The sequence below is a fragment of the Ziziphus jujuba genome, chromosome 8 (assembly GCF_031755915.1).
Source record: "Ziziphus jujuba cultivar Dongzao chromosome 8, ASM3175591v1".
Taxonomy (NCBI): Eukaryota; Viridiplantae; Streptophyta; class Magnoliopsida; order Rosales; family Rhamnaceae; genus Ziziphus; species Ziziphus jujuba.
Genome location: NC_083386.1, coordinates 2397260 through 2422441, shown reverse-complemented (window position 1 = coordinate 2422441; position 25182 = coordinate 2397260). Strand labels below are relative to the sequence as shown.

The window sequence follows — 25182 nt, the reverse complement described above, 5'->3', positions numbered from 1 at the left end:
AGAAAACAAAGGGTCACAATCCACTGTTCCCTTTGACTTTGACACAATAGGACTATAGCAGTTGAAATTGATGAAACATACAACATATTGGCCCAACTTAGAAAGTCATGAGTGTACTTTGAGTGTAGCAATAATCCTCCCTTAAAGAATTTGGCTTGAAGACCAAGAAAAGAATGGCATTTTCCCAGGTCTTTTAACTCAAAAGTGATGCCCAACTGAGCAAGTGGATGAGAATAGGAAAAGTGGACAGGAAAAAAGCTAGTAAATCATGTTTATAATTTCCTTTTTTCTTATTAAAAAAAAAAGTTTCTAATTTTCATATCTTTAGTTTGTAAAAAATTATGACCAAATAAAAATAAAAATAAATAAAATCAATAGTAATAAATTTATTACTTTTATATTAGACAAAATAATAAAAAAAAAGCATAAAAATTTATTTTTATTTTATTTTTTCTAATTTTTATTTTTTATGGTCTGGTCGTAAAAAAATATTACAACTAATTTGGAGTGAAAAACTAGCATATGTTGTAATATGTATTTGTTTTGGCATGTATCAATTTTAGTATTGTATACTATAAATTTTTTTCATTGTGTCACAGCCATCTATTAGGAGCAGGGTGTGAATTCCTTCCTTAAATGAAAGAGAATAGTGGGGCCAAATGCACTATCTTGGCAACCACGCAATTCCCTTTTTGCCATATTTTATCTACAATACCCCCCAAGATTAAAGAATAACCCTACTTTTATCCTAAAGCTTCAAGCTGCGTGGAAATATGAACTCATTCTCTTTGCTTTCAGTTCAGTGAAAATGAATGAAAACCCTTATTCTTTTCCTTTGATTCTTTCTATTTTTTGAAAAGGTAAAAGACAAGCGAAGAAAGAATAAGTTTGTACAAAGAGAAGATGAACGGAAAGAAGTGGTTTGTTTTTAGGGAATGAAGTGTAAGTTCGAAGAAAGATCTGTAACAATAATGTTAGTGAGAGTGTGAGAAGAGAAAGGAAAAATGGTTAATTGATGATTAGTATATAAGTTTTCAGAATTACACGAATAAAACCCTGAAATTTGAAATTGCTTAAATCAACTCTGCAGTTTCAAATTTGTTGCAAATCAGTCTAAATAATTAATTGTATTAATTTTACCGTTAGATGACGTCAAAATGTGGATGTCATAATTATTTTTCGGCCCAAAAAAAAATGAAAAAAAAATTTCTTAGTTTTTCATTTTGTATTTGGCAACCATGCTCTTCCCTTTTGACCATGTTTTATCTACAATAACCCCTAAGTAAAGAATAACCTTACTTTTATCCTAACGCTTCAAACTGCTTGGAAATCTAAACTCATTCTCTCTGCTTTCAGTTCAGCGAAAATGAATGAAAACCCTTATTCTTTTCCTTTGATTCTTTTTATTTTTTGAAAAGGTAAAAGGCAAGCAGAGAAAGAATAAGTTCGTACAAAGAGAAAATGAAAGGAAAGAACTAGTTTGGTTTCAAGGAATGGAGTGTAAGTTTGAAGAAATATCTGTAATAGTAACGTTAGTGAGAATGTGAGAAAGAAAAAAGAAAAATGCTTAATTGTTTATTAGTACTTAAAGTTTCAGAATTATGTGAATCAAACTTTGAAATTTGGAATTGCTTAAACTAACTATCTAGATTCAAATTTGTTATAAATCAGTCTAATTAATTAACTGTATTAATTTTACCGTTAGATGATGTCAGTATACTAATGTCATAATTTATTTTTTAGTTAAAAAATTTTTAAAATGTTGAAAAAAATAATTTTTTTTATTTTTTTTATTTTATATCTGTGGTAATCTATTTGAAAATTTTTATCCATTCCTATTTTATTTCAACTAAATTTCAAAGAAATTAAATGTTTTGTACCTAAAATTAGCCAAAAAAATAAAAATAAAATTGGAAATTTCCTCTAATAAAATTTTTTTTATTAGACCAAAAATTAATAATATTTTTTTACACCTAAACCATAAAAAAATTAGAACAAAATTACAAAAATAAAAATTAGAAGAAAATACAATAAAACTAAAATTGGAATTTTTTTTCTAGTAAAAATATTTTTAGTACACCAAAAATTAAATAAAATAATACTAGACCAAAAAGATAGAATTCATGGGGGGATTTGGAAGCATAATATGGATTTCTTCAAATATATTGAATCAGAAAAATGATATAAAACCTTGATTGAATAAATTGTTGTTTTCATAGCAATTCTAAAAGTCAACTTCTAACTTCAAGTCCAGCGTTCAATTTGAATTCTGAAGTCGAGCTTATTATATCTTAATAAGCATTTGACATTAGATGTTTTAACAAAATATAAACTACCAACCCACTTCAGATATGATGTTGTAAGCCCAGCAAACAGCAATAAAGACATATCTATTGCATGAAGGGGAAAAACACAATTCACATTTTTCCATCGTCTGTGATTTACTTGCATTTTTCTTGTCCATTATCTCCATTCTCATCCAATCTACGTCATGGGCGACATTTGGAAAAATATTAATCTATTATTTCGCAATGATTTTGACAACCAGCTTAACAACTGCTTCTCTTGCCTTAATGATGTGTGCTTTATGTCATGGTAGCTCGATGTTAGTGTAACATCCCGTCTCGAAGTACATCGGAAATTTCTTAAGCTGATCAAAGTTGACCGTCGTTGACCGAGAAGAGTCAAACTTTGACCTTTTGACTCGGTAAGAATTCTAGGTTGACCAAGGCACTATTATGAAGTACGTATCGACCCGAGTTCGTAGACTAGTAGCACATAAAAAACGGAGCTACGGTTTGAAAGTTATAAGTAAAACATATTGAGGTCCGAACTGTCCGAGGATGCCGAAGTTGACTTTTTATTATTATAAAATCGAGCTTTGACTTATGTTGGTTGTGAAGTATTCATTGATACGAGTTTGTAGATTAGCAACACACCCGATTTGGACATGTGTTTAGAAAGTTACGGACCTGTGAAGTTTTTCCGAGACAGCTGTTAGTATTTATCGGTATGTGTGTGCGTGAACAGTGATACCACGTGTAACATTATAAAGGGTGCCATGTGTCACGACAAGAAAATGCCACATTTCACCCAATTAAATATTATATTATTTTATTATTTTATATTATATTATTATTTTAATATTATTTTATTTATTTATTTATTTATTTTCTTTTTCTTTTCTTCTCCCCCACGTGGGAAAAACACCCACAGGCCCCTCTTCTCCTTCCTTCTTCTTCCTTTTCTTCTTCTTCTTTCTGGAACTCTCTCGAGCTCTCCTTCTCTTCCTCCCTGCCGGTCATCCTCCTCCTTATGTTGCCATCAATTCCGGCCGGACTGAGCATCAATGCCATGGCCAGCTGACGACCCATCACGCCAGAAATTCCATGGTGCTCGCCGTTCACCGACATGGTGGGAGATGAGACGGAAAACACCATAAAAGCCGGCGGCTGGCTTCCTTTCAATGCATCGGATTTTGGCCGTTTCCGGTCAACTTCTGGTCCTCTCTCACTAATCTGAACCTTCTAAAGACGATGGTGATCCCTGTGTATCTCAGTTCGAGCTCGTTTGTGGTGCACCAAGAGGACACACTTGACAGCATTTTTTGACAGAAATTCCGACCACCGCCGACGAGTTAAGCTAAGTTAATTTAAATATTGGTAAATTATGTCTCTCAAGCTTCTATTTGATCTATAATATCTCAATTGTTTGTGGGTATTTAGAATTTTGTTATTTCTGGAGTAATATCATAATTGTGGTGAAATTTGAATAAATTATAAATATATGTATACGTATACGTATATATGTGTGCGTGTGCATACCAATATGAGGTTTTGACATGTTTTAGAATTCACAATGCTAAGGTGGTTTAAATTTTGGAGGATTTTGAGTTTATAAATGAGCAAGGTTCCTATATGTATATATATATTATATATATATGCTACTGGTTTATAATGCTCAAGAGAGATTTTCTTTGTCCTCTGTTTTATCGTGTTTAGTTGTTGCTTGTCTTATGGAAGTGATAGTTGGTAGCTCTTTAGAAGGGTAATGTTAAGTTCCTTTGTATTTATGGGGATACTTGTTGTTAGTGGTGCCAAATTAGTAAAAGCTTAAGTTGGGGTATATATAGTAAGATGACCATATGGAGGAGTTGTTGTACTCTATATGTGTATATATATATATATATATCTGTACACTCAATTACCGGTTCACGAACAGAAATGGTGTATGGGTGCCAGGAAGCTTTAGTTGGCATTTGAGTTGGGTGAGTAATTGGAACATTTGAAATGCTTGTATACTGTGTACTATAGTTATGTGATCATAATGCCCAACTTTAACTTCTTAAGTTTATATATATGCATGCACACATACATGAGACATATATATATATATATGTGTGTGTGTGTGTGTGTGTGTGTGTGAATATATATATACATATATATATATATATACACTTAGTACATAAAGATGTTCACACATGTTATATTTTATATATCATTCAAAATTTTGAAGAATATTATATATGTTTTAAATTTTAAGAGGAATTGTTATTTGATTTAAATGTTTTATTTTTATGTGATTTAAATTATGTAAGAATTTTTATACTGTTTTGGTGAAAATTGATTTCATGGATTTGAAGAAAAATATTTGTTTAAAATTTAGTATTTCCAAAAAATATATTTATGCATAAATTAATTAATTTATTTATTATTCATAAACTTTATTTTATCTTATTTTATCAAAATTCATTATTTTAATAGTATTATAAAAATTTAAAGTTTTTAGATGCATCATACATGTACCCGTATTCTGTAGTTGTGGATGTGATTAGCGTGCAGGTTGATTTATAAGGTTGTCCTGTAGTTGTCATCGGACCGAGGGTAGTGTCAGGACCCCTCCAAAATTCCTCACCAGAACCCTAGATAAGCCCTGATCCCAGGGAAACCCTATCGGACCCTCCAATGGAAAATCCGGCAGAACCTCCCCTAAGGGTTGGACTTACCACAAATTATCTGCACTGAAAACACACTTCTATATTCATCCCCTTATTCCTCCCACAATACTACAAATTGATTCCACAATTTTACAGCACTTCACAGGAATAACAGTAATCCAGTGCATAAATAAAACATAAGTGTCCAGAATAATATACAGAGCTTCGTGAAATGCTATTTAATAGAAAATACAACAAAGATGAAAGAAATATTACAACTGAAATAACAAGTACAAAGGTACTTCTCGAACTACGATAGCGGCGGAGATTTTGTTCGCTCCGGAATAACGTCTACCACCCCTTGCACCTAAGGGAACGGAATTTAAAAACGTAAGATGCTAATCATCTCAGTGAGCGACCCTAGCTACTGAACACTTTTAATAATAATAATAATATAACAAATAAGGGAATTTAATTAATACCGGCAATTAAATAGGTAAATAAATAATAACAGTTGAAAATAATAGTTTCTCTCAAAACTCTCACTATTCACTCTGTTGGAAATGTTCCCTTTTTAAAACATTTTCACAAAACCCGATATTCGCATTTCCCGAAAACCAAGGGATCAAACAACTTAATAAACAACAAATAAATAAATACCCCAAATATAATTAAAATGTAAATAAATATAATAAATAATTTTTTGAACATTTTTGGGGTTTGAAATTTTATCTGAAAACTTATACTTGACGCACCACATCATATACCAGTGATGCCCTCCGATATCCAGCGTCCCGAGCACCGACTGGCAGGGGGTTAAAGAGAGAAACTTGCAAACGGCACTTCGGCGTCCCGACAGTACCGCTGCTGAAACCGTCATCCTGGCCAAGGAGGGGGGCGGCTGTGGCCAATATCAAACTTGCCTGCCCACGGTCCAATGGCAACTCACGGGAAACATAATACTGGCGCGCTAACCACATATATACCGGAACACCAATACTGTATGAGTGCATCTAAAATAATGACTAAATTAATCATAACCGTATCGTTTTTCCAAAATTACCGTAGGAAATATACCAATTTTCACATTTACCATCCCACATATTTTCCTTTAACAAACCCGGTACGAAAACATCGATAACAATAAAACAATAATTTTTCTCATAACACGAGGTTCAACAATAATATACCACGGGCATAATTATAAAATTTAAACCACCAATTAAGCAAATAATTTCTTTAAAATATTCAAACCAATTATGCCCAAAAATAATATAAAAATCCAAACACAATTAATTAATGAAAATACTTTCTCATGTATAACAAATACAATTAAATCACAATAAAATAATAATCGGGAAATTTTTAGTAACCCAAAATTCCGTTTAGCATCAATGGAAAAAAAATATATATATATATATATAAAATAATATTTTGTTCTCGATTATATTTAAATTCCACCACATGAGCACAAATTCCAGATATCAATTTAACACCACATAAATATAATTAATTACCCCAAAATATTTTTAAAAGTGGGTTACTCACCTTAAGCGCTTATATCAGCTAAGATCCTCCGCAGGATCAACTCCACTACCCACACGTAGGGATGTCAACGGGGTGGGGCGGGACCGGTTTTTAAAATCCTGTCCCCGTCCCCGCGGGGAATTTTACATCCCATCCCCGCGATTTTCCCCCTTTTTTTAGATGCGGGGCAGGATCGAGGATTTTGCGGGGCAGGGACGGGACGGGACGGTTTTCCCCATTTTGTTTTTTAATTGATATATTTTTTTAGAAATTTATATAAAAAAAATTATTTTATGATTAAAATATAAAGAAAATGACTACAATGCGATAAAAATATAATAAAATACATCAATGAACAAATTTACAATTATAATAAAATACATATTTAAAAAAATAAATAAAAAGAAAAGAAGAAAATGATTTTACATAAATGAAATTTTGTAAAAACAAAATAATAAATATATATATATATATATATATATATATATATATATATATATATCGGGGCGGGTTCAGGGCGGGGTTATTATTCCTCGTCCCCGACTCGGTTTTTAGGCATTTGCCCCGAGCCCGCCCCGCATCCCCAAATTTTCGGGGAAAAACCGCCCCGTTAGGGGCGGTGCACCACGGGTATCGGGCCGTGCGGGGCAAATTGCCATCCCTACCCACACGCACACCAAATCGAAGCTTGAGTGATGAGGATCACGGATCCGATCTTACTTCCCGGAGATCGGACCCGAGATGGCCGGAATCTCGCCGGAAAGCTTTTGGAATTCAACTCCTCAATTCTCCCAAATCGTCGCGAATAGGAGGAAAAGGACGCCGGATTTGGATTCAGGAGGTCGGAATTAGTGGACAGGGACCGGCGGTTCAACTGGGTACTCGCCGGAACAGTGACTTCCGGCGAGCCGCCGCGGTCACCGGCAACCGTCGCCGGCGGCAGCGCGTGCGGTGGCCGATGGCTGAGATTTTTGGGGGTTTTGTAGATCAAAAGGAGAGGATTCCAACGAGACTAACGATGAGGCAAACGGAGGCCGGATAGTGAAGAGATCGGGGTTTGAAGGTTTTCGGCGCCTCGCCGGAAAATGCTCCAATCTCGGCGCGCCGGAGGTCCGGTAGCTGTGAAATTTGGTGGGTAGGCCAGAATTGCCACGGGTGAGGGACTGTCAGGCGTGTGTGGCTTGAAAGTGGCCAAAAACGGGTCAACAGCGGTGGCCGGCGGTGGAAGGGAAAAATCACCGTCGAGCTTCGCCGGCTCGGTCTGGGAGTGTCCGGCCACCGGCGATCGTGAAATTTCGGGGTTCGGCCGGAAATGGGAAGGTGCTCCCATCTAGCCGGTGCGTGTAGCAAGGATCGGCCGGAAAATTTTTCGAGTCCAGCGGCCGGTCGTTTCTCTCTCTCTTCTCTCTCCTCCCCAATGTTTTTGCCAAATAAAAGCCACCGTGGGTGACACTGTTCACCCACATGGACCAATCAGGTGGCAACACGTGGCGTTACTGTGCACTTAAGCCAGATATAATAAAATATTACGGTATCCGGCAAACTTCACACGTTCATAACTTTTTAACCAGATGTCCAATTTAAGCGTGCCGCTAGTCTATGAACTTGTATCGACGAGTACTTTACAACCATACAAAAGTCAAAAAAAATTACACAACAATAAAAAGTCAACTCCCGGCACCTTTTGGACAGTTTGCACCTCGACTTGTTTTGCCCATAACTTTCAAACCGTAGCTCCGTTTTCGACGTGCTACTAGTCTACGAACTCGGGGCATCATGCACTTTGGCATAGTACCATGGTCAACTAGAAATTTCAACTGGAACAAAAGTCAACTTTTGACCCACTCGGTCAATGGTCAACCTCGGTCAACGTGCACAAATTCCGATGTGGTTTGGGTCGGGGTGTTACAGTAGGCAATGTATAATGCACAGTGAGCATCAGCCATCCCCTTCCATGGCCAGGACACCTGTTAGCAGCGGCGTGGTGGGACGCCATGCGATCGTATGTCGGTTTTTCTCTTTAACCTCCCCGTCAGAGGTACTTTGGAATGTTGGACACCGTAGGACACCACTGGTATATAGTATATGCATCAAGTATCTTTTGTATATATATATATATATATATATTATACTTGTGGTCCATAAAGAGTTAGCCTCGTAACTATGTTGCCTACGAATCCAGGGGATTGGACGGCTAATCTAGACAACCATCCCGGACTGTATTAGTAGCAGGGTGCCGGCGACAGCTGGAATCATGGATTACACAGCATGTTGGAGGATATCGTTTGTACTCTTGATACGAGTGTATATTTCAGAATATATTTTGAATTTTTAAAATATTATTTGACCTCGTACTATTCTATCTATTCATAACCTGATTTTCTAGCATTATATTTAATTGCTTTTATTGTCATTATTATTATTAATATTATTCTCGTTATTAATATTACTTATTTATCATAATTATGTTTACAATTATTTTCATTATTACTAATATTATCATCCTCATTATGATTATTATTATTATTTTTATTATTGCCATTATTTTTGTTTTATTATTATTAGTATTATTTCTATTATTATTATTATTAGCATATGATATATCCGGATAAGTATCACAGCCTACGGGCAAGAAAGATAGCTATTGAGCAAGTATAATAATCCTTAGACAAGTGGTAGCCTTTGGGCAGGTGAGATATTATTATTGTTGTTGATGTGATGATTGTTTTACTTTACTTCCTATATTACGCATCGATATATTTTGTAACACGATATTTGAAATGTACGGCAATAAATGGGTCATGTGGGCAGACATGAATGATCAAATGTATATTTGATTGTTTATTTAGTTGATTATTTCTATTGCATATATATGTGTGTTTTATACAAATTGTTATTAAAGGACTGCCATTGTGGAAATTATTGTAGTAAAGTGGGAGGGATAAGGTAGTACCATATAGGAGTGCATTTTTATACAGGTAAATTTTGTGGTAAGTTCTTCTCTTAGGGGAGATGCTGTCTGATTTTCCATTGGAAGGTTCGGTGGTGCTTCTCGGGGATCAGGATTTGTCTAGGGTTCCAATGAGGAGTCTTAGACAGGTCCTGACAGTTAGTTACATTATTAATGTATTTATGCAGTAAAGAGAAAATATACTAAAATTAAAATTGATGTTATCATACTAAAGTTGTGAAGGAGCTAGAGGGGTTGTTGAAATTAAGATGTATTATTGTCACTAAATATGATTGTTTTTGTTTATTATTTATTTCTTTCTTTTTGTTATTTGAATGGTTAGGAACATGTAAGAGGTTTCTATCTGGTGCATTGACCAATCCTATTTTTAGTTCATAGAATTATAGTCAAAAAGACATTATAGATTCTTCATTGCTATGATCAAAGAGTCCGGAGCATTAGGAATTTTATGCAAGCTTAGATTTTGGAAAACGTTTATGCATTAAGTCTCCGGTTAAGATGTAAGTAATCAAACTATTGGGAATCGCCATCGCTCTGATTTTATGCTTTTAAGTAATCAAAATATACAACACCTTCCCAATTTCTTCTCATGATCAGCATTAACGAATCTAATTCCACTAGTTACTTTCAATAACTTTTCAATGGCAGTTTTAGATGATGTTGTTCTTCAACTAGCAATAACTTGCTCATCAAGCAATTCACCTTCCCCTTTCTTCTTGGTCATGATCTTCAATATTTTATCATATTGACTATCTGTATATCATGTTGAATAGTAATCTCCTCCATATTAAGACATAAAATTATACCCGCCAGGAATATCATCATGACAGCGCACCTGATCATAATACATATTAAATTTTATCTGCAATCTCCACTATTCTTGCGGTGAGCGGGAGCAATGGTCCTAAATATTGGGGGCTATTATACCGTAAGGAGGGAATACCGTACCTATGAAGTGCTGATTATGTGGAGCAATCAGATTTGAAGAAACCGAAACAGATCAATAGAATTTCTCTGATGCCCATCTCCTTCAGAGAGATAGTAAGGAAACTCGAATTTTCATATATGAAGCTAGATCCGTCCATTTTGAATATAACAATGATACAGGCTCAGTCCCTCCACCGACAGTAAACAAAAGATTTGCAAATGCGCCCATAATTACTCTGAGCCCATAAATTGTTGTTAGCAGATGGATAAAAGCCCATTTAGGTCTGAGGGAAGCTATGGTTCTAGATAATTAGGACTGTAAATTAGATAAGTCATTAGGTTAAGGAGAGTTGCTATTTACACGACTCAAATATTTATTCCCAGTGCATTTTATATGTTAATTATTAAAAGTCCTTTGACTTTTTTCTTTCCCTTTGATTTTTTAACCAATTTTCTTTTTCATTTCTCTCTAAACGAACAAATGAGTATGTGATGCAATGGGGTTATAGTGTTGTTAGACAACCATCTGGTATCGTTTTCCTTAGCTGCACATAGATAGTTTAGTTTCATTAAAATATCTTTTATATTTTTCTTTTATTTTGAAATTAATGTTTCTTAAAACAAATTGTTTAGCCATTCTCTTTATAACCTCAATAGCTTAGTTTAACAGCAGGAATTGTAAAAGAATCTATTGAGAATCTGATTTATCCATTCCTCTTTTGGAAAAAAAACTAGAGAAGAAAAGAATTTTAAAATTTTAAAATATAAAAACAATAAAATAAAAGGGTTTTTAGTAATTTTATATAAAATTGCAGTGGGAAGAGATATTTGGGTGGTGTAAATAGCAGCACTCTAGGTTAAGACTTCTTTTCATTAGCCCTTGCGGTTATTCTGTTGGCCTAATTTTTAAATTAGATAAGCCATTTATCTAATATTTTTTAACCTTTTTTTTTTTATCTAATTAACTTATTATATTATTAAATATTAATTATTAAACTTGTATGTACTAGGCATGAAGTTTTTTTTCCATATAGCTAAGGAAAAGAGTAAAAAGAAGAAGAAGAAGAAGGAGGAGGAAACAATTCAAGCATTCATGCAACGGATAGGAAGTAACAAAAATAAACAAAAGTGAAAAAAAAAATTAAAGAGGAGAAAAAACAAATCTAAAGGGAAGAAATAAATAATTAGAGGAAAAAATAAAGATGAAAACTAATAAAAAAATTTAAAAAAGATAAGAAAAAAGAAATGAAAAAAATGAAAGATAAGGGGAAAAATAAGAAAATCCAAAATTAAAAACTGATGAAAAAAATAATACTAAAAAGGAAGATAAAAAGACTGAAAAAGAAAGAAAATGAAAGGAATAAAAATTAAAAAAATATATTTATAATTATTTAGGAAAACAAGCACGCAAAAATACTTATTATTGATTTTTTTTAATGAAGTAAGTTTGAGAATTTTGTTTAAAATTATAAAAATAAAAATAAATAGATATTTTCGTGATAGGAAAAGTCAAAAGAGAAATACAAAAGCACACGGCATGTGGGTCCCATATGTTTTGTGAATGTGATAGTTGATCCGGTGTCTTCTTGGATTAATTAGTATAAATGGGTTTTTCCATATCCCAAGAAAATGTTACATCAACGAGTGCTGCTTTTTACACGGTTAAACTTTTTCTTCACACTTCATTTATAAATAAAATTATAAAAAATATTTTAAAATTTTCTTTATACCTTTTGAATTTTTTTTAGCCATTTTTTTTTTCTTTAGGGTTTGAAATTAACACTCATACAACTGCTAAATACTTAAGATCCATTGACCTTGGGCAACCTTCACGGCAGGCCATTGGCTGTAAGAGTAAGATAAGAAAAAAGAAACGAAAAAATGAGAGATAAGGGGAAAAATAAGAAAACCTAAAATTAAAAACTGATGCCAAAAAAAAAAAAAATAGTAAAAGAAGATAAAAAAGATTAAAAAAGCAAGAAAATTAAAGGAATAAAAATAAAAAAAATATTTATCACTATTTAGTAAAACAAGGACGCAAAAAATATTTATTGTTTATTTTTTAATTAAATAAGATTCAAAATTTTATTTGAAAATATAAAAATAAAAATAAATAGAAGTTTTGTAGGAAAAGTCAAAAGAGAAATAGATTAGTAGGCGTTGATAACAAAATGCACCTGTCCCAATCGAACATAATTATCCCGCGCCTCCCCATGTGGAGAAAATTTCTAGTAAGATAAGAAAAAAGAAATTATAAAAAAAAAAGAAAAGGATAAGAAAAAAGAAACGAAAAAATGAAAGATAGGGGAAAAATAAGAAAACCTAAAATTAAAAACTGATGAACAAAAAATAATACTAAAAAAAGATAAAAAATAATTAAAAAGGAAAGGAAATAAAAAGAATAAAAAAATTATTTATAACTATTTAGTAAAACAAGGATGCAAAAATATTTATTGTTTATTTTTTAATGAAATAAGATTCAGAATTTTGTTTAAAAATATAAAAATAAAAATAAATAGAATTTTTCAAGTACGAAAAGTAAAAAAAAAAAAAAATAGAAAAGTAGAAGTGGATAGGAAAATGCACCTGTTCCAATCAGATATAATTATCCACGCGTCTCCCCATGTGGAGAAAATTTCTAGTGCTTACGCGGAGCGCACAACACTCGGCATGTGGCCCGCACACTCCCCGTGAGCATTGCAAATTTTTTCCACCCATATGCTACCTTTTTATTTTTATTTTTTTGAGTCGTCCCATATGCTACTTACTTGATTCGGTGTCTTTTTGGATTAATTAGTGTTAAGTGGTTTTTCATATCCCATGAAAATATTACAATAACAAGTGCTGCTTTTACACGGTTTAAATCTCTCTATATTGTATTTATATATAAAATTTATTTTACCAAAAAGAATATATAATTTTCTAGCTATTAAAATATGTTTAAATAAACATAAAATAATACATATTATTAGGAACTAAAGATAGGAAAATTAGAAATTATTTTAAGAAAAAATAAAATTATAAACATAAATTGTTTAAAACAATAAGATCATAATCATAAAACTAGATTTACTTTCTACCTATAATATAATTATTAAAATGCTTTTTTTAATAAATAAAACAAATAATTTGCATAGTTCATCATTATATCCTGTTAATATAATAGATATAAAAGAGTTTATTCGTTATTAATCTGTCATATTAACTGAATTTGAATATTAAATTAGTCATGCGGATTCGTACCATGATAACAAATCATACAAGATTTTGCAACCTATTACACCTACAAAACCAAGTGCTTCAATTAAATTTTTCTAGATTTAAAATCACTTTACATGTGTCAATATTTTGACCATACAAATGATCAAGGCTAGTTACTCTTTTACATAATCATGATTAAATGCGATATATATATATATATACACACATATATAGAGAGAGAAAGGGATAATGTTGAGATTGGATCAAAAATATCTAGCAAGGTAGCTTGCGATGGATGGTGAATTGTATAATGCTGCAATTGATGGACTAAGCGATCGCAATCCGTTTGGTAATGTGCACAACATCAGATCCCGCGGCCAAAACAACACTATACTTCATATCGCAGCTAAATTTGGGGAGCTAAGGAAACTTGAAGAAGATGATTAGCAAAACTACGAAGGAAACACGCCACTCCACATTGCAGCAAAGTTAGGGCATCTGGAAACTGTAAGAATTTTAGTGGAAATGGCAAGAAAGACAGATGTTGAGCAAAGCAAGAGTCTATTAACCATGGAGAATAATGAGAAAGATACAGCGCTCCATAAAGTTGTTTGCTATAATCACTTGGAGTTTGTCAAGTTACTAATTGAAGAAGACCCTGATTTGGCGACCATAGTAAATGGCGAAGGAGACTCTCCTCTTTTCATGGTGGTGGATAGATGCTTTCACCAAGTTGCCCTGCATATCCTAAACAATGCTCCAAACTGCTCTTATCAAGGAAGGAACAGCATGAACGTCTTGCACATAGCCGCCATTCGCTCCAAAAGACGTTAGTATATCATCACTAACTAACTTATCCCCTATGACATTAATTTCTTTTCTTTTATTCTTTCATACTTTCCCATATTTACTCTTTTTAATTAGAAAAATATTTTAGTTTTATTGTTGAAAATAGTGATATTTTTCTGCCTTTGTATTATTTATAATTTTATGTACAAAATGGAAAATATTTATTTATTGTTCTTTTTTCTTTATATACATACATACATATTTATATATATATATATATCTTCATAGTTCACATCCACTTTAATTAATAGCACTTATTAAAAATTTTAATGGTTACATTTTGCATCTTTAGCTCGCTAAATGTTTTTTTTTTTTAAATGAAATTTCTAAGTGTTGTTTTTTTTTTTTGTTAAATGATAAATCACACAAGTTTTTTTGCAAATTTTATTAACAGTTTCTTTTTTTTTTATTTAACTGTTAATTACAAGTGTTAGCCTGATATAGATATTATTCATCGTTTTTATAATCTATAACAAAATATAATAAATTATTAATAGTTTATATTATTTTTATTTGTAATATCCACCATAGATATTTAATCGTACATATGAATTGGCATCATTTATTTGCAATAAGTTTTTTTTTTTTAATAAGTTTTTTATAAAGGAAAATTTTTATTTAAATTCCCTAGTTTTGCCATAATTATATTTAAATCGTATATTTTTAAAAAATCATTATTAAAAAATTAACATTCCTTTAGTATTCTAAATCTATCAAAGTAGACTAACTATTAGTTTTTACCAATTAATTTAACAAAAGAATGTTAAAAAAGAGTATTGTATAAGTAAATAATAAATAAAAATATAGTTATAGTCTATAATGTTAAATGAATATGATTATAGTTTTTCAAAAATATAGAATTTAATTATAATTAGGATAAAAAATGAAAAAGTTCAAATAAATTTGTTTCTTTTACAAATTCATTTGTAATAATAATATTTACCCAGAAAATAAGTTCTTTATAAAATTTACCATTTTCATTTTTATCAAATTGTTTTAAAAATTACTGCCCTTCAAATTTTTAAATTCTAGACATACAAAAATCAAAATTTACAATTTCATTTTTAAAAAAATTGCTGAAAAGGACCATAAGTGAATGACTCCAATTTCTGAGTTATTGGTCAAAGTAAAATCACTTGACTATTGAACTATGTATTTATAAGTTGGATCTAGTGATAAAATCAAAAATAAACTTTCCATCTAAATAAAATTTCATTAATTCCTCCTTATTTTAGAAGTTAAAAGAAAAAAAAAAAAGGTTTGGATATCATTTAGACTAAAGATTCTATCCTTTTTCGATATCCCTTGTAGGTCCTGTGCCTTTAACTTGGGAAGAGTGTAAATCACTAGGTGATGCTAGGGTTAAGCTCACTTATTTACTGCCAAGAACTATCTCACGTATACTTTTTTGCTCAGGTAGACTTGACATCGCAAAGACAGGTAAAAGCATTCTTTTCCTTCAAGACATAAATTCTCGTTATATTTATAGTTCTCCTCCATTGCTAAAACATTTAGTTGGATCTCTCTATCTTTTTTTTATTTTTTATTTTTGGCTTGGATGCATCTTGTTGTTTATATATAGATACATATGTAGAGTAGTTTTATGATACGGATCACATCTAAACTGATACTTTTTGAAAAGTTATAAGATACGGATCACATATAAGCCGATACTTTTTAAAAAAAAACATCGGCTTTGCTGTGTACACATACCCAGTAAAAGCCAATGCTTTTTTCCAAAAAACATCGTAGAATTTCCAAAAAGCATCGGCTTAGGTGTCGTCTGCATGTGGACCGATCCACACCAAAAAGCGTCAGCTTTTGCTGTGGTCCACATGTGGACTGATCCACACCGTAAAATTCCCCTACATATATATTTATATGTGTACACAGCATACACAGCAAAGCCGGGGCTTTTTTTCCAAAAAATATCGGTTTATATGTGGTCCGCACCATAAAACTACTCTATATATATATTGATATTAAGGATAGGAGATTAAAATGTCCACTCGGCTATCCCCAAGAAAACTTTTATTTTATATAAATCGAGAATATCAAGTTGGTAGGAAAATTGAATGTCATATATATACATAATAAAATTTCGCTCGGATATCGGCATAGTAAAATTTATATATATATATATTAGTTAGTTTCTCATTAGAATGTTTCTATGGATTTTCTATTAGTATTTTATCTATAAGTTATTTGATCTCTTTAAAGGTTGAGATTTAAAAATATATTTAGAATTGTCGTTTTAAAATTCTAATATTTTATTTAACTTATATAAAAACTTAACTACATCTTTAAATCTCAATAATTGAAGATCTAAAAATTAATAAGTAAAGTCCTAATAAAAAAACTATTAAAACATTATGATGAAAGACTAATTTATACATATATATATATATATATATATATATACATAGGTGAGTTTGCGTTAATTAACTTTATTATTTGGTAAAAATAGAAATAATAACTTTCCTTATTTTCCCTCACATCGAATATCTATCATGTTTGTATGTAAGGTTAATAGAGTCCAAAAGCTTCTAAAATTTTGAGTTAGTGTATTTATGAATTTATTCATTATATTTGTAAGCTTAATAAAATTTAATAATAATTTTGTTAATTAATAAATTAATTTTTAAAACGTACATAATATTTTCTAATATTTTTAGAATCTTAATTAACATAAAGTATATGCCAACAATAATCCAAAAACAATTTGAAAGGACCATTCACTATAATGATGTTGTCCCTTCTTATTCTATTATAGGTTTTGCCACGGATCCAATAGATATCTAACATACACAAAAAAATATTACCCAATTAATATAGATATATATATATATATATATCTTCGAGCGGTACTAGAATATCCTAAATATTCTAAAACTCACTCACACTAACTTGGCTTTATAAGAGTCTAGCCACAAAGTAATCTCAAATCAGTCTATCATTCAAAATTTGGGGTTTTCCTATTTACAATTAATTTCTTTCATAAAATCAATTATCCCATTAGTCTTTAATAACCACTGTAAGTTTAATGTGATAATCTTTCTTAAAGACTACTTCCAATACAATCCAATTTCTACAATAATTCCTAATTTAGTTAAAAAATGATGAAATATTAAATACATAACCATAATTAGCAAATTATATATCAAATGAAAGCTTAGAAGACAAGGATTGAGGATACTTAGCTCAAAGACCCCAATCTCGCCGTCGGTGATCATAAAACAATCGAAAAGTATTAGATAAATTTCAATTCAGTGTATCTCTCAAAGGGTCTAGAATCTAGGCAAATGGAGGTTATATACGAGATCAGGAGGTCAAAATAAGGGGGTAAGGTATGAAAACTGGTTAGGTTCGCCAGGGAATGGTGGAATAGTCCAAAAAAGGGAAATCGCCACTGCCAGCTTTGCCGTTCAGATCTGAGCGCGTTCGGCGGTAGTTGATCTGAAAATTTGGGCTCTGACATTGCTATGAAGTTGGCTTCCCTCACGGCCAGCGCATGTGGCCCATAGTCATCGGAACAACGGTGAATTTGCCAGAGTCGAGAGAGGGGAGGAAGAGAGAGAGCAGTTTCCATCGGGGGGGGGGGGGGGGAGAGAGAGAGAGAGAGAGAGAGAGAGAGAGAGGAGGTTAATTTCTACACGTGGGGGGGGGGTGGGGGAAGAGAGGGGAGGAAAAAGAAATAGAAAAAGAAAAAGGAAAGAAAAGAAAAGAAAGAAAATATTTTTTTTATTCAAGGTGACACGTGGTCCTCTTTTATCATGACACATTATATTTTCCAATTGGTGACATGTGGAGCAAATTAAAGACTCCCTCAAATATTTTACTATCCAGTGAAAATCAATTTTGAAAAAGACCAACATAAATTTATAGATCCATAACTTTTAACCATAGGTCCAAATTAAGCATGCCGTCAGTTTACAGACTCGTATCGATGAGCACTATTATATAATATAGGAGTCAATGTCAAAATCCATATAAATAAAAAGTCAACTTTGAGCTCGCTGATCAGTCCGGATTGCATCTTGTTTTGATCATAAATTTCTACTCTTAGATTCGATTTTGGCGTACTACTAGTTTATGAACTCGTGTCGACGAATACTTTGTTATGATACTTTGATCAACATATAATTTCTTTCACAATAAAAAGTTAATTGTGGAACTCATTTGGTTAGCCTCGATCAACCTTTGTTAAACTTGGTCAAAAATTTGAATTCAGAGTATTTTTTTCGAATTAGGATGTTATACATTTGTCTATATATAAAGATCAAATGCACTTTACTTCCTTCTAATTTTATTATTTACATCAAAAGCTTAATGTTTTAAAATCTTTCAATTGAGCCCTTGATTTTTAATTGGCTATATTTCATCTTGCTCCTTAAGGTTTTCGTAAATTACAATTTAATCTTTATGATTTTAAAAATTACAACTAGTACTGTTATAAGGAATGTATATGATATCGAAGAGGTGTGAATGAAATAATAAGTGAAGAAAATTAATGACTTTTAAAACTGGAAGAGAGATTTATGATTTTTTTAAATCAGACGAATGAATCAAATTAAAGCTTTGTTTTAAGTATAGTAGGGGGTGCCAATGATATTAATTCCTGTAGTGTGAAGTTCCACATCGGTCGGAAAGGAGAACGAAACACTCCATATAAGTGGGTGTGGATACCTTTCCTTTGCGAGACCTTTTAAAACCTTGAGGGCTGGGTTGTAAGAGGATTCCCCAGGCCCAAAGAGGACAATATCACATGCGGATGGTCTGGGCTGTCACAGATGGTATCAGAGGCGGACCCGGATCGGTGTGCCAGCAAGGACGCTAGGCCCCAAGAGGGGAGGATTGTGAAGTCCCACATCAGTTGGAAAGGGGAACGAAACACTCCATGTAAGTGGGTGTGGATATCTTTCCCTTGCGAGGCCTATTAAAACCTTGAAAGCTGGGTTGTAAGAGAATAATATAGCATGCGGGTGGTTTGGGCTGTCACATGTAGTGTGAATGAAACAATTAGGAAGGAAAATAATGGCTTAGAGAGGAGATTTATGATATTTTTAAATCCGAGGGATCAAATTGTATTTAAAATAAGCTTCTGTGAAGTTGGATGAAATTAACTCTTTTCAATTTTTGGGCAATATAGGAAATTGTAGGAAAAAGAATGGTCAAAAGTTCTAGTTTGGCTGCCGTTCTAATAAGTGAATACTTCTTTTGTTATTTTAAAGGCAGCCAAAACAGAATTTTGTAATTAAAGCCTTATTATTTTTTTTTTATCTGTCATCTTTGCATCTTTGAGGCAGCAAAAATAGAATCTTTGGCTGCCATTTTTACCACCTATTTGTCTTTTATACAAGATAGTCAAAATATGGGATGCACAGGTATCCCTCTTTCAGTTGACCATTAAACAATTTTTTAGTTCTCTAGCTGTTGCAAACAAAAATAAAAATTGAAGATCTCAATTGAACATTTAGCCTCCCTTCAATTAAAACTATATAAATCACATGGGTAGTGAAGTCAATTTAAATTCATATGTTATATAAATATGTGCTTTCCTTAACTAATTAGGCATAATCTACAATTTGTCGATTTCGATGTAGATTTTGGGCTTCAGGTTGTTAAAAAACTTCAAGCTTTAACATTAGAACAAGCTGATGATTGTGGATGGACTCCTCTTCACTATGCCGCACATATTGGCAATGAGGTACTTGTTAAACGATTTTTGAACAAAGATAGTAAGCGCCTTCCTTTCTCAAAGAACACAGAAGGTATGTCTGCCCTTCACATTGTAGCAAAGAAAGGACAAGATGCTGTCATTAGAGTGCTGATGGAAAGTTGTCCAGAAGTTTGTGAGTTGTTGGATAAAAACAGTCGGACAGCTCTTCATATTGCGGTGGAAAGTAGAAAGATTATGGTGGTGAAATTTTTCCAAGAATGGGCCATGGCTTTTCAGGATCTTATAAACCTGAAAGATAATAAAGGAAATATAGCTTTGCATGTAGCCGCTACTGTAGTAGATTTCCATATTTTAAGAATTCTTACAAACGACTCAAGAATTGACAAAGGAGCTACAAATAAGGACAAAAAGACATTTGTTGACATAATCCTATCAAATAAGGAGCTACAGGATACTGTAATTGTAAGTTTTCTAGCACACATGCTAAATGGAACTGTATATTAATGCATGGCTTACATCATCTAATTAATGTGCATATATGATATAATATGACTCAGATATGTACAATAGAGAATATTTGATGGTATACATAATACATCATTAGCCAAGCATTAACTTTGGGGAAAAAAAAATTTATTAGGTATGAGATTAAGCAAAATAGATAAAAGAATAAACGTAGAAGTGGTCTAATAATAAATTCCATATATATATATATATATATATATATATTCAATTCTATTATATTTATAGAGGGCAATTTGATACTTTGATTTATAATTCTTTTTTGAAAAGAAATACTAATATTCATGTAATTATAGTGTGTTTTTTTTTTTTTTTTTGGTTCCTTTTTTATAGAAGAAATGTTAGGGTCGTTATTTATAATGCCAATATATAGTTAAGGTGTTTTAGGTATGTATTTAACCCCAATAATTTAATCATAGTGTATCTACATATATATATGTTTAGTGTTGTAGTACTTTTTGTCTCTATACTGATCTTCCTTCCTGAAAGCAATTATAGTACTGGTTAATTTCATGCATCCAAAGACATGTGTGTTGGCATTAATAAATATTTTCAAGCTGATTCATATAATTGAAAAGTGTAATGGATTACATACATGCATGTGGTCCAGTTGAAGATCATGGTGAGTTTGGAGATAGAAATTATTTTACCACCACGTTCTGAACAGAAGCTGGACACAAGAAAAATGAATGAAGCTGAGAGTAAGGAAAAGAAAAAAGACGAAATACACATTGAAGAAGACGAAGCCGGCTGTAAACGGCAAACTAATGAAGCAGAAAGCAAGGAAAAGAAAAAAGATGAAATACAAGTTGAAGAAAACAAAGAAGCTGGCTGGAAACAGTTTGAAAAGATGGTAATGGTATCATCAGACAAGAAGAAGCCATCTAAAGATGGAGGAGGATTTGAAAATAGGATGAAGGATTTCTCCGAGGTCAATTTACTGGTAGCAACAATCTTAGCTGCCGCCACTTTTGAGGCCGCTTTGGAAATGCCCGGTGGTTACAACGACCAAGGGCTACCAGTTCTCAACCGAAGTGGAGAATTCAGACAGTTTTTATATTATGATCAATTGGCTTTTGGTCTATCTCCTGCGTCCTTGTTGCTTCACTCTTTTCTCATGCTATTTCGGAAATTATTCTTAGTCACTTTACTCCCAGTTGCTTGGACGGCATATCTTACAATGGGCTCATTTTGCATGATGGTTTTTGCTTTCGACCATGGTATAAACATAGTCTTCCCTACAACAGAAAACCACAACATGTACAAGACGTACAAGGACGACTATTATATTGTTGCCAATGGTACTCCCATCTTGTCTATTTGCTTCTTCATCTTTGTTATTTTACCGTCTCTATTACTGGCCAAGTTTTGCGCAAGAGCTAGAAGATTTGAGCCTCGCAACAGTGTCAGAAGTCGTTTTGGACTCTGGAGTTGAAACATTATATTTAAATTCATATTGCATATCAATGTTGGAACTCCCTATTTATTGTATTAGCTGTGCTGGATATTGTTAAGTACTTCTAGTGAACTCCACTAATAGTTTTATTATATAATGCACTGCCTTCAATTTGATTTTAATTAATTACTAATGAGTTTTTTTTTTTTTTAATTACACTTTTGTACCTGGTTTGGAAAAAAAATCGTTACAATTTCATTGCAACTCTGATTAAGATCTTGGAAAAAAAAATTAGAAAAAAAAAACAAAAGCAAAAAAAAAAAAAAAAAACAAAGAGAAAAAGACCGAGAGGAAAGAAAATTAAAAAAGAAATGAAGTTTTAGAAAAGAGAATTAAAATTTAATAATAAATCAAAGCACCAGAAGATGTTGAAATTCATATTTGAGTAAATGCAAAAGAGAGCGAACGAATAGTAATATTGTATGGTATGAATACTTCACACTTGTATTGATGCTCTTGAGTCTTGATTGTTTACAATATTTATATACTGTAATATATACATGATACAAAACCGAAACTTACAGAATATTCAAAACATTACACTTAGCTAACAACACTTTTGAAAGTGCTGCTTCTTATCACCTTGCGCTGTTTTACATGCACTTATCTCTTTTAACAACTGTTTCCATTTTGCTTGGTGATGATGCTTAGATGTGTGTGAGATGGTTCATTTGGCTGAAGTATGGGGATATCAACAATCAATTGAATTTGGTTTGATGTGATACTCATTTGTGTGGACGGCATGTCTGAAGGAGATGCTACGCGCAATGAAGATGACATGGAGTTGCACCACTCATTCTTCGGTCAATAGTAGCTAGTTCTCTCTCTCAGCAAGTTCATCTTCAGTCAATATTTATCTTCTTTAGAGACAAGCGCTCTGTTTATTTCTAAGCAGATCCCCACTATTAGCGAAAGTTAGCTCTATTTTCGAAAAACAGAAGATGGCAATTTGTAAAAGTTGCTCTGTTTATTAAGAATAAAGCATGGCAATGTGTTATCTTTTGACTACATACATCTTGACCACGGTCTAAGTTTTCCAAATCTAAGATTAAAACATACTATAACCCTATGAAATAAACAATAGGATCATATGGTGCTGGATCTGAAGCTATCACATGTTCCAAATCATCCAGATAACAAAAGGAAAGAAATAATATGAGGAAACCCAATCAATTTTAGTAACAATAATATCTTAATTTCAACCCTCTAGCTCCTTCATGTTTTCTTCACAATTTTAATACAAAAATATCAATTTTTAGTACATGTTTCCTTTCACTACAAAAGCACATTGGAAATTTAACCAACATTGAGGTTACTGTGACGGTGGCCATGAATGGAATGTTCAAAAAAATTTGTGCTTGGCCAGGGGAGAGTACTGCCTTTATACCTTACTCAAAAGCAAACACCATAAAGACAAGTGAAGCACTTGTTAAACAGGTTTCCACATTCATTGTGAAATAACGGGTGAATAATTTTCCAAATGCTGGTGAACTAAATTGGATAAGAATGGAGAAAACGGACAGGCAAAAAGCCAGCGAATCATGGACAATGAAAATTGTGAATTGTGTTCTTCCCTTTAAAACTGCAATTAACCTAAATTTCAAGCAATTTCCAAAACATTTTTCCCCTCAATTTCTGGTATTTATTTTGGCATGTATCAATTTGGAGAGAATAAGTAGCATATATGGTAATATGCATTTGTTTTGACATGTATCAATTTTAGTGTTGTATACTATGAAATTCCTTTCTTCTGAGTGAAAATAACTTGTTGCTAAATGTAACATGTTTATTCTTTGCTTTTTTGGATGAATTGTTTGTTCTTAGTTTCTTATTACTAATAAGGTCATTAAAGTAATCTAGATATGTTTTCAATAAATTGTTACCAAAATTTAAAATGTTTCAAATTCAATTTCAAATGTATTGTTACATTTTATGATTTAAAAGTTTATTGTCATGCTAAACTTCGAATCACCACTTAGTGAGCTTATAAATTAATTAGCAAAAATCTATACTACTACTCATAACAGCTTGTTATCTATTTTAGTTCAAACTGTTTTGATATTTCTTTGCAAGATTTTATCAAATTGCCTATTTTGTTGTGTGGGAGATTTGTTTGACATTAAGGACATTCAGTTGTCATTCGTTCTTATTGTAGGGGGCATTTTATAAAGAATCCTTCAAACCAAAGAGCTAAAAGTTTGGATGAGATACCAAGTAATCATTGTATTATGATTAGTGGTACACCAATGCCAAAAGATCTTAAGGTATTTTATACGTTAGTTTTATTCCGTATATTAATAAAAGGAATGATGATGATAACTTATAACATTGTCTAACTTCTAACATTTGATTATGCTTTTCATGTTTGAAAATAAGATTTAAGAAGCATATTGTTTATGGAAATGATCAGAATACTTTTTTCTTTTACTTTTATTTGTCATGACAGTTTTTTTTTTTTTTTTTTTTTGTCTTTGATTTTTGCTATTTTAGTTGTCTATAAGCCTCATAAAATAGAAAATCATAATGTCTTTCGGATGGACAAAATTCTCTTTACCTATAAAGAACTCGAGGATCTATCAATTTGCAACATATCAACAAAATCTAATCTAAAGGCTAAATTTGTGCCATGCAATGAGAAGCATATATTTGTACATAACATAACATTTTAATTTTGTAAGTTTTACAGATTTTTCCCATGTGATAAGAATTATACATTTATATATGAAAATAAAAGCAAGCATAACATAAGTTGTACTTTTTATAGATTAATTGGCTCTTTATTAAATTAAATTAAATTAAATTGAGAATTAGATATTGTTTATTATAAAACTACTGAATTAGGGAATGAGTTCAGAAATTTCAAAAATGATTAAAATAGAGTTTCTTCAGCCAGCATTGGCTGATCATTTTTCCAATCACTAGACTAATAACCTTTGATTAGGACAAAAATGCTCTGCTATGTCCAAATAAAATTCCTGTTATTAGGCAAAGTTGCTCTGTTTAAAAACAGAGCTTGGCAATGTGCAATATTTTGATTACATATACCAATCTTGACCATGGTCCTAATGTATCAAAGTTTTCCAATTCTGAGATTGCATACACTATAATTCTAC

At 31.9% G+C, this 25182-nt stretch overlaps 2 protein-coding genes across 2 annotated transcripts in view; both read left to right on the top strand.

Moving 5' to 3' along the window:
• LOC132804939 (uncharacterized) overlaps positions 1-16033 on the top strand; it is a 100383-nt gene extending 84350 nt beyond the window's left edge. The window contains exon 2 of the mRNA XM_060819381.1: positions 15723-16033. Coding sequence (XP_060675364.1) covers positions 15723-16018 — 296 coding nt within the window. The 3' untranslated portion in view covers positions 16019-16033. The remainder of the gene's footprint in view (positions 1-15722) is intronic.
• Positions 16034-19782: 3749 nt separating this feature from the next.
• Positions 19783-22048, top strand: LOC125421314 (ankyrin repeat-containing protein At5g02620-like). Its single transcript, XM_060819563.1, has 3 exons — positions 19783-19795; positions 20015-20553; positions 21224-22048. Exons 1-3 carry the CDS (start codon positions 19783-19785, stop codon positions 22046-22048), a joined length of 1377 nt encoding a protein of 458 aa, XP_060675546.1.
• The last annotated feature ends 3134 nt before the right edge of the window (positions 22049-25182 follow it).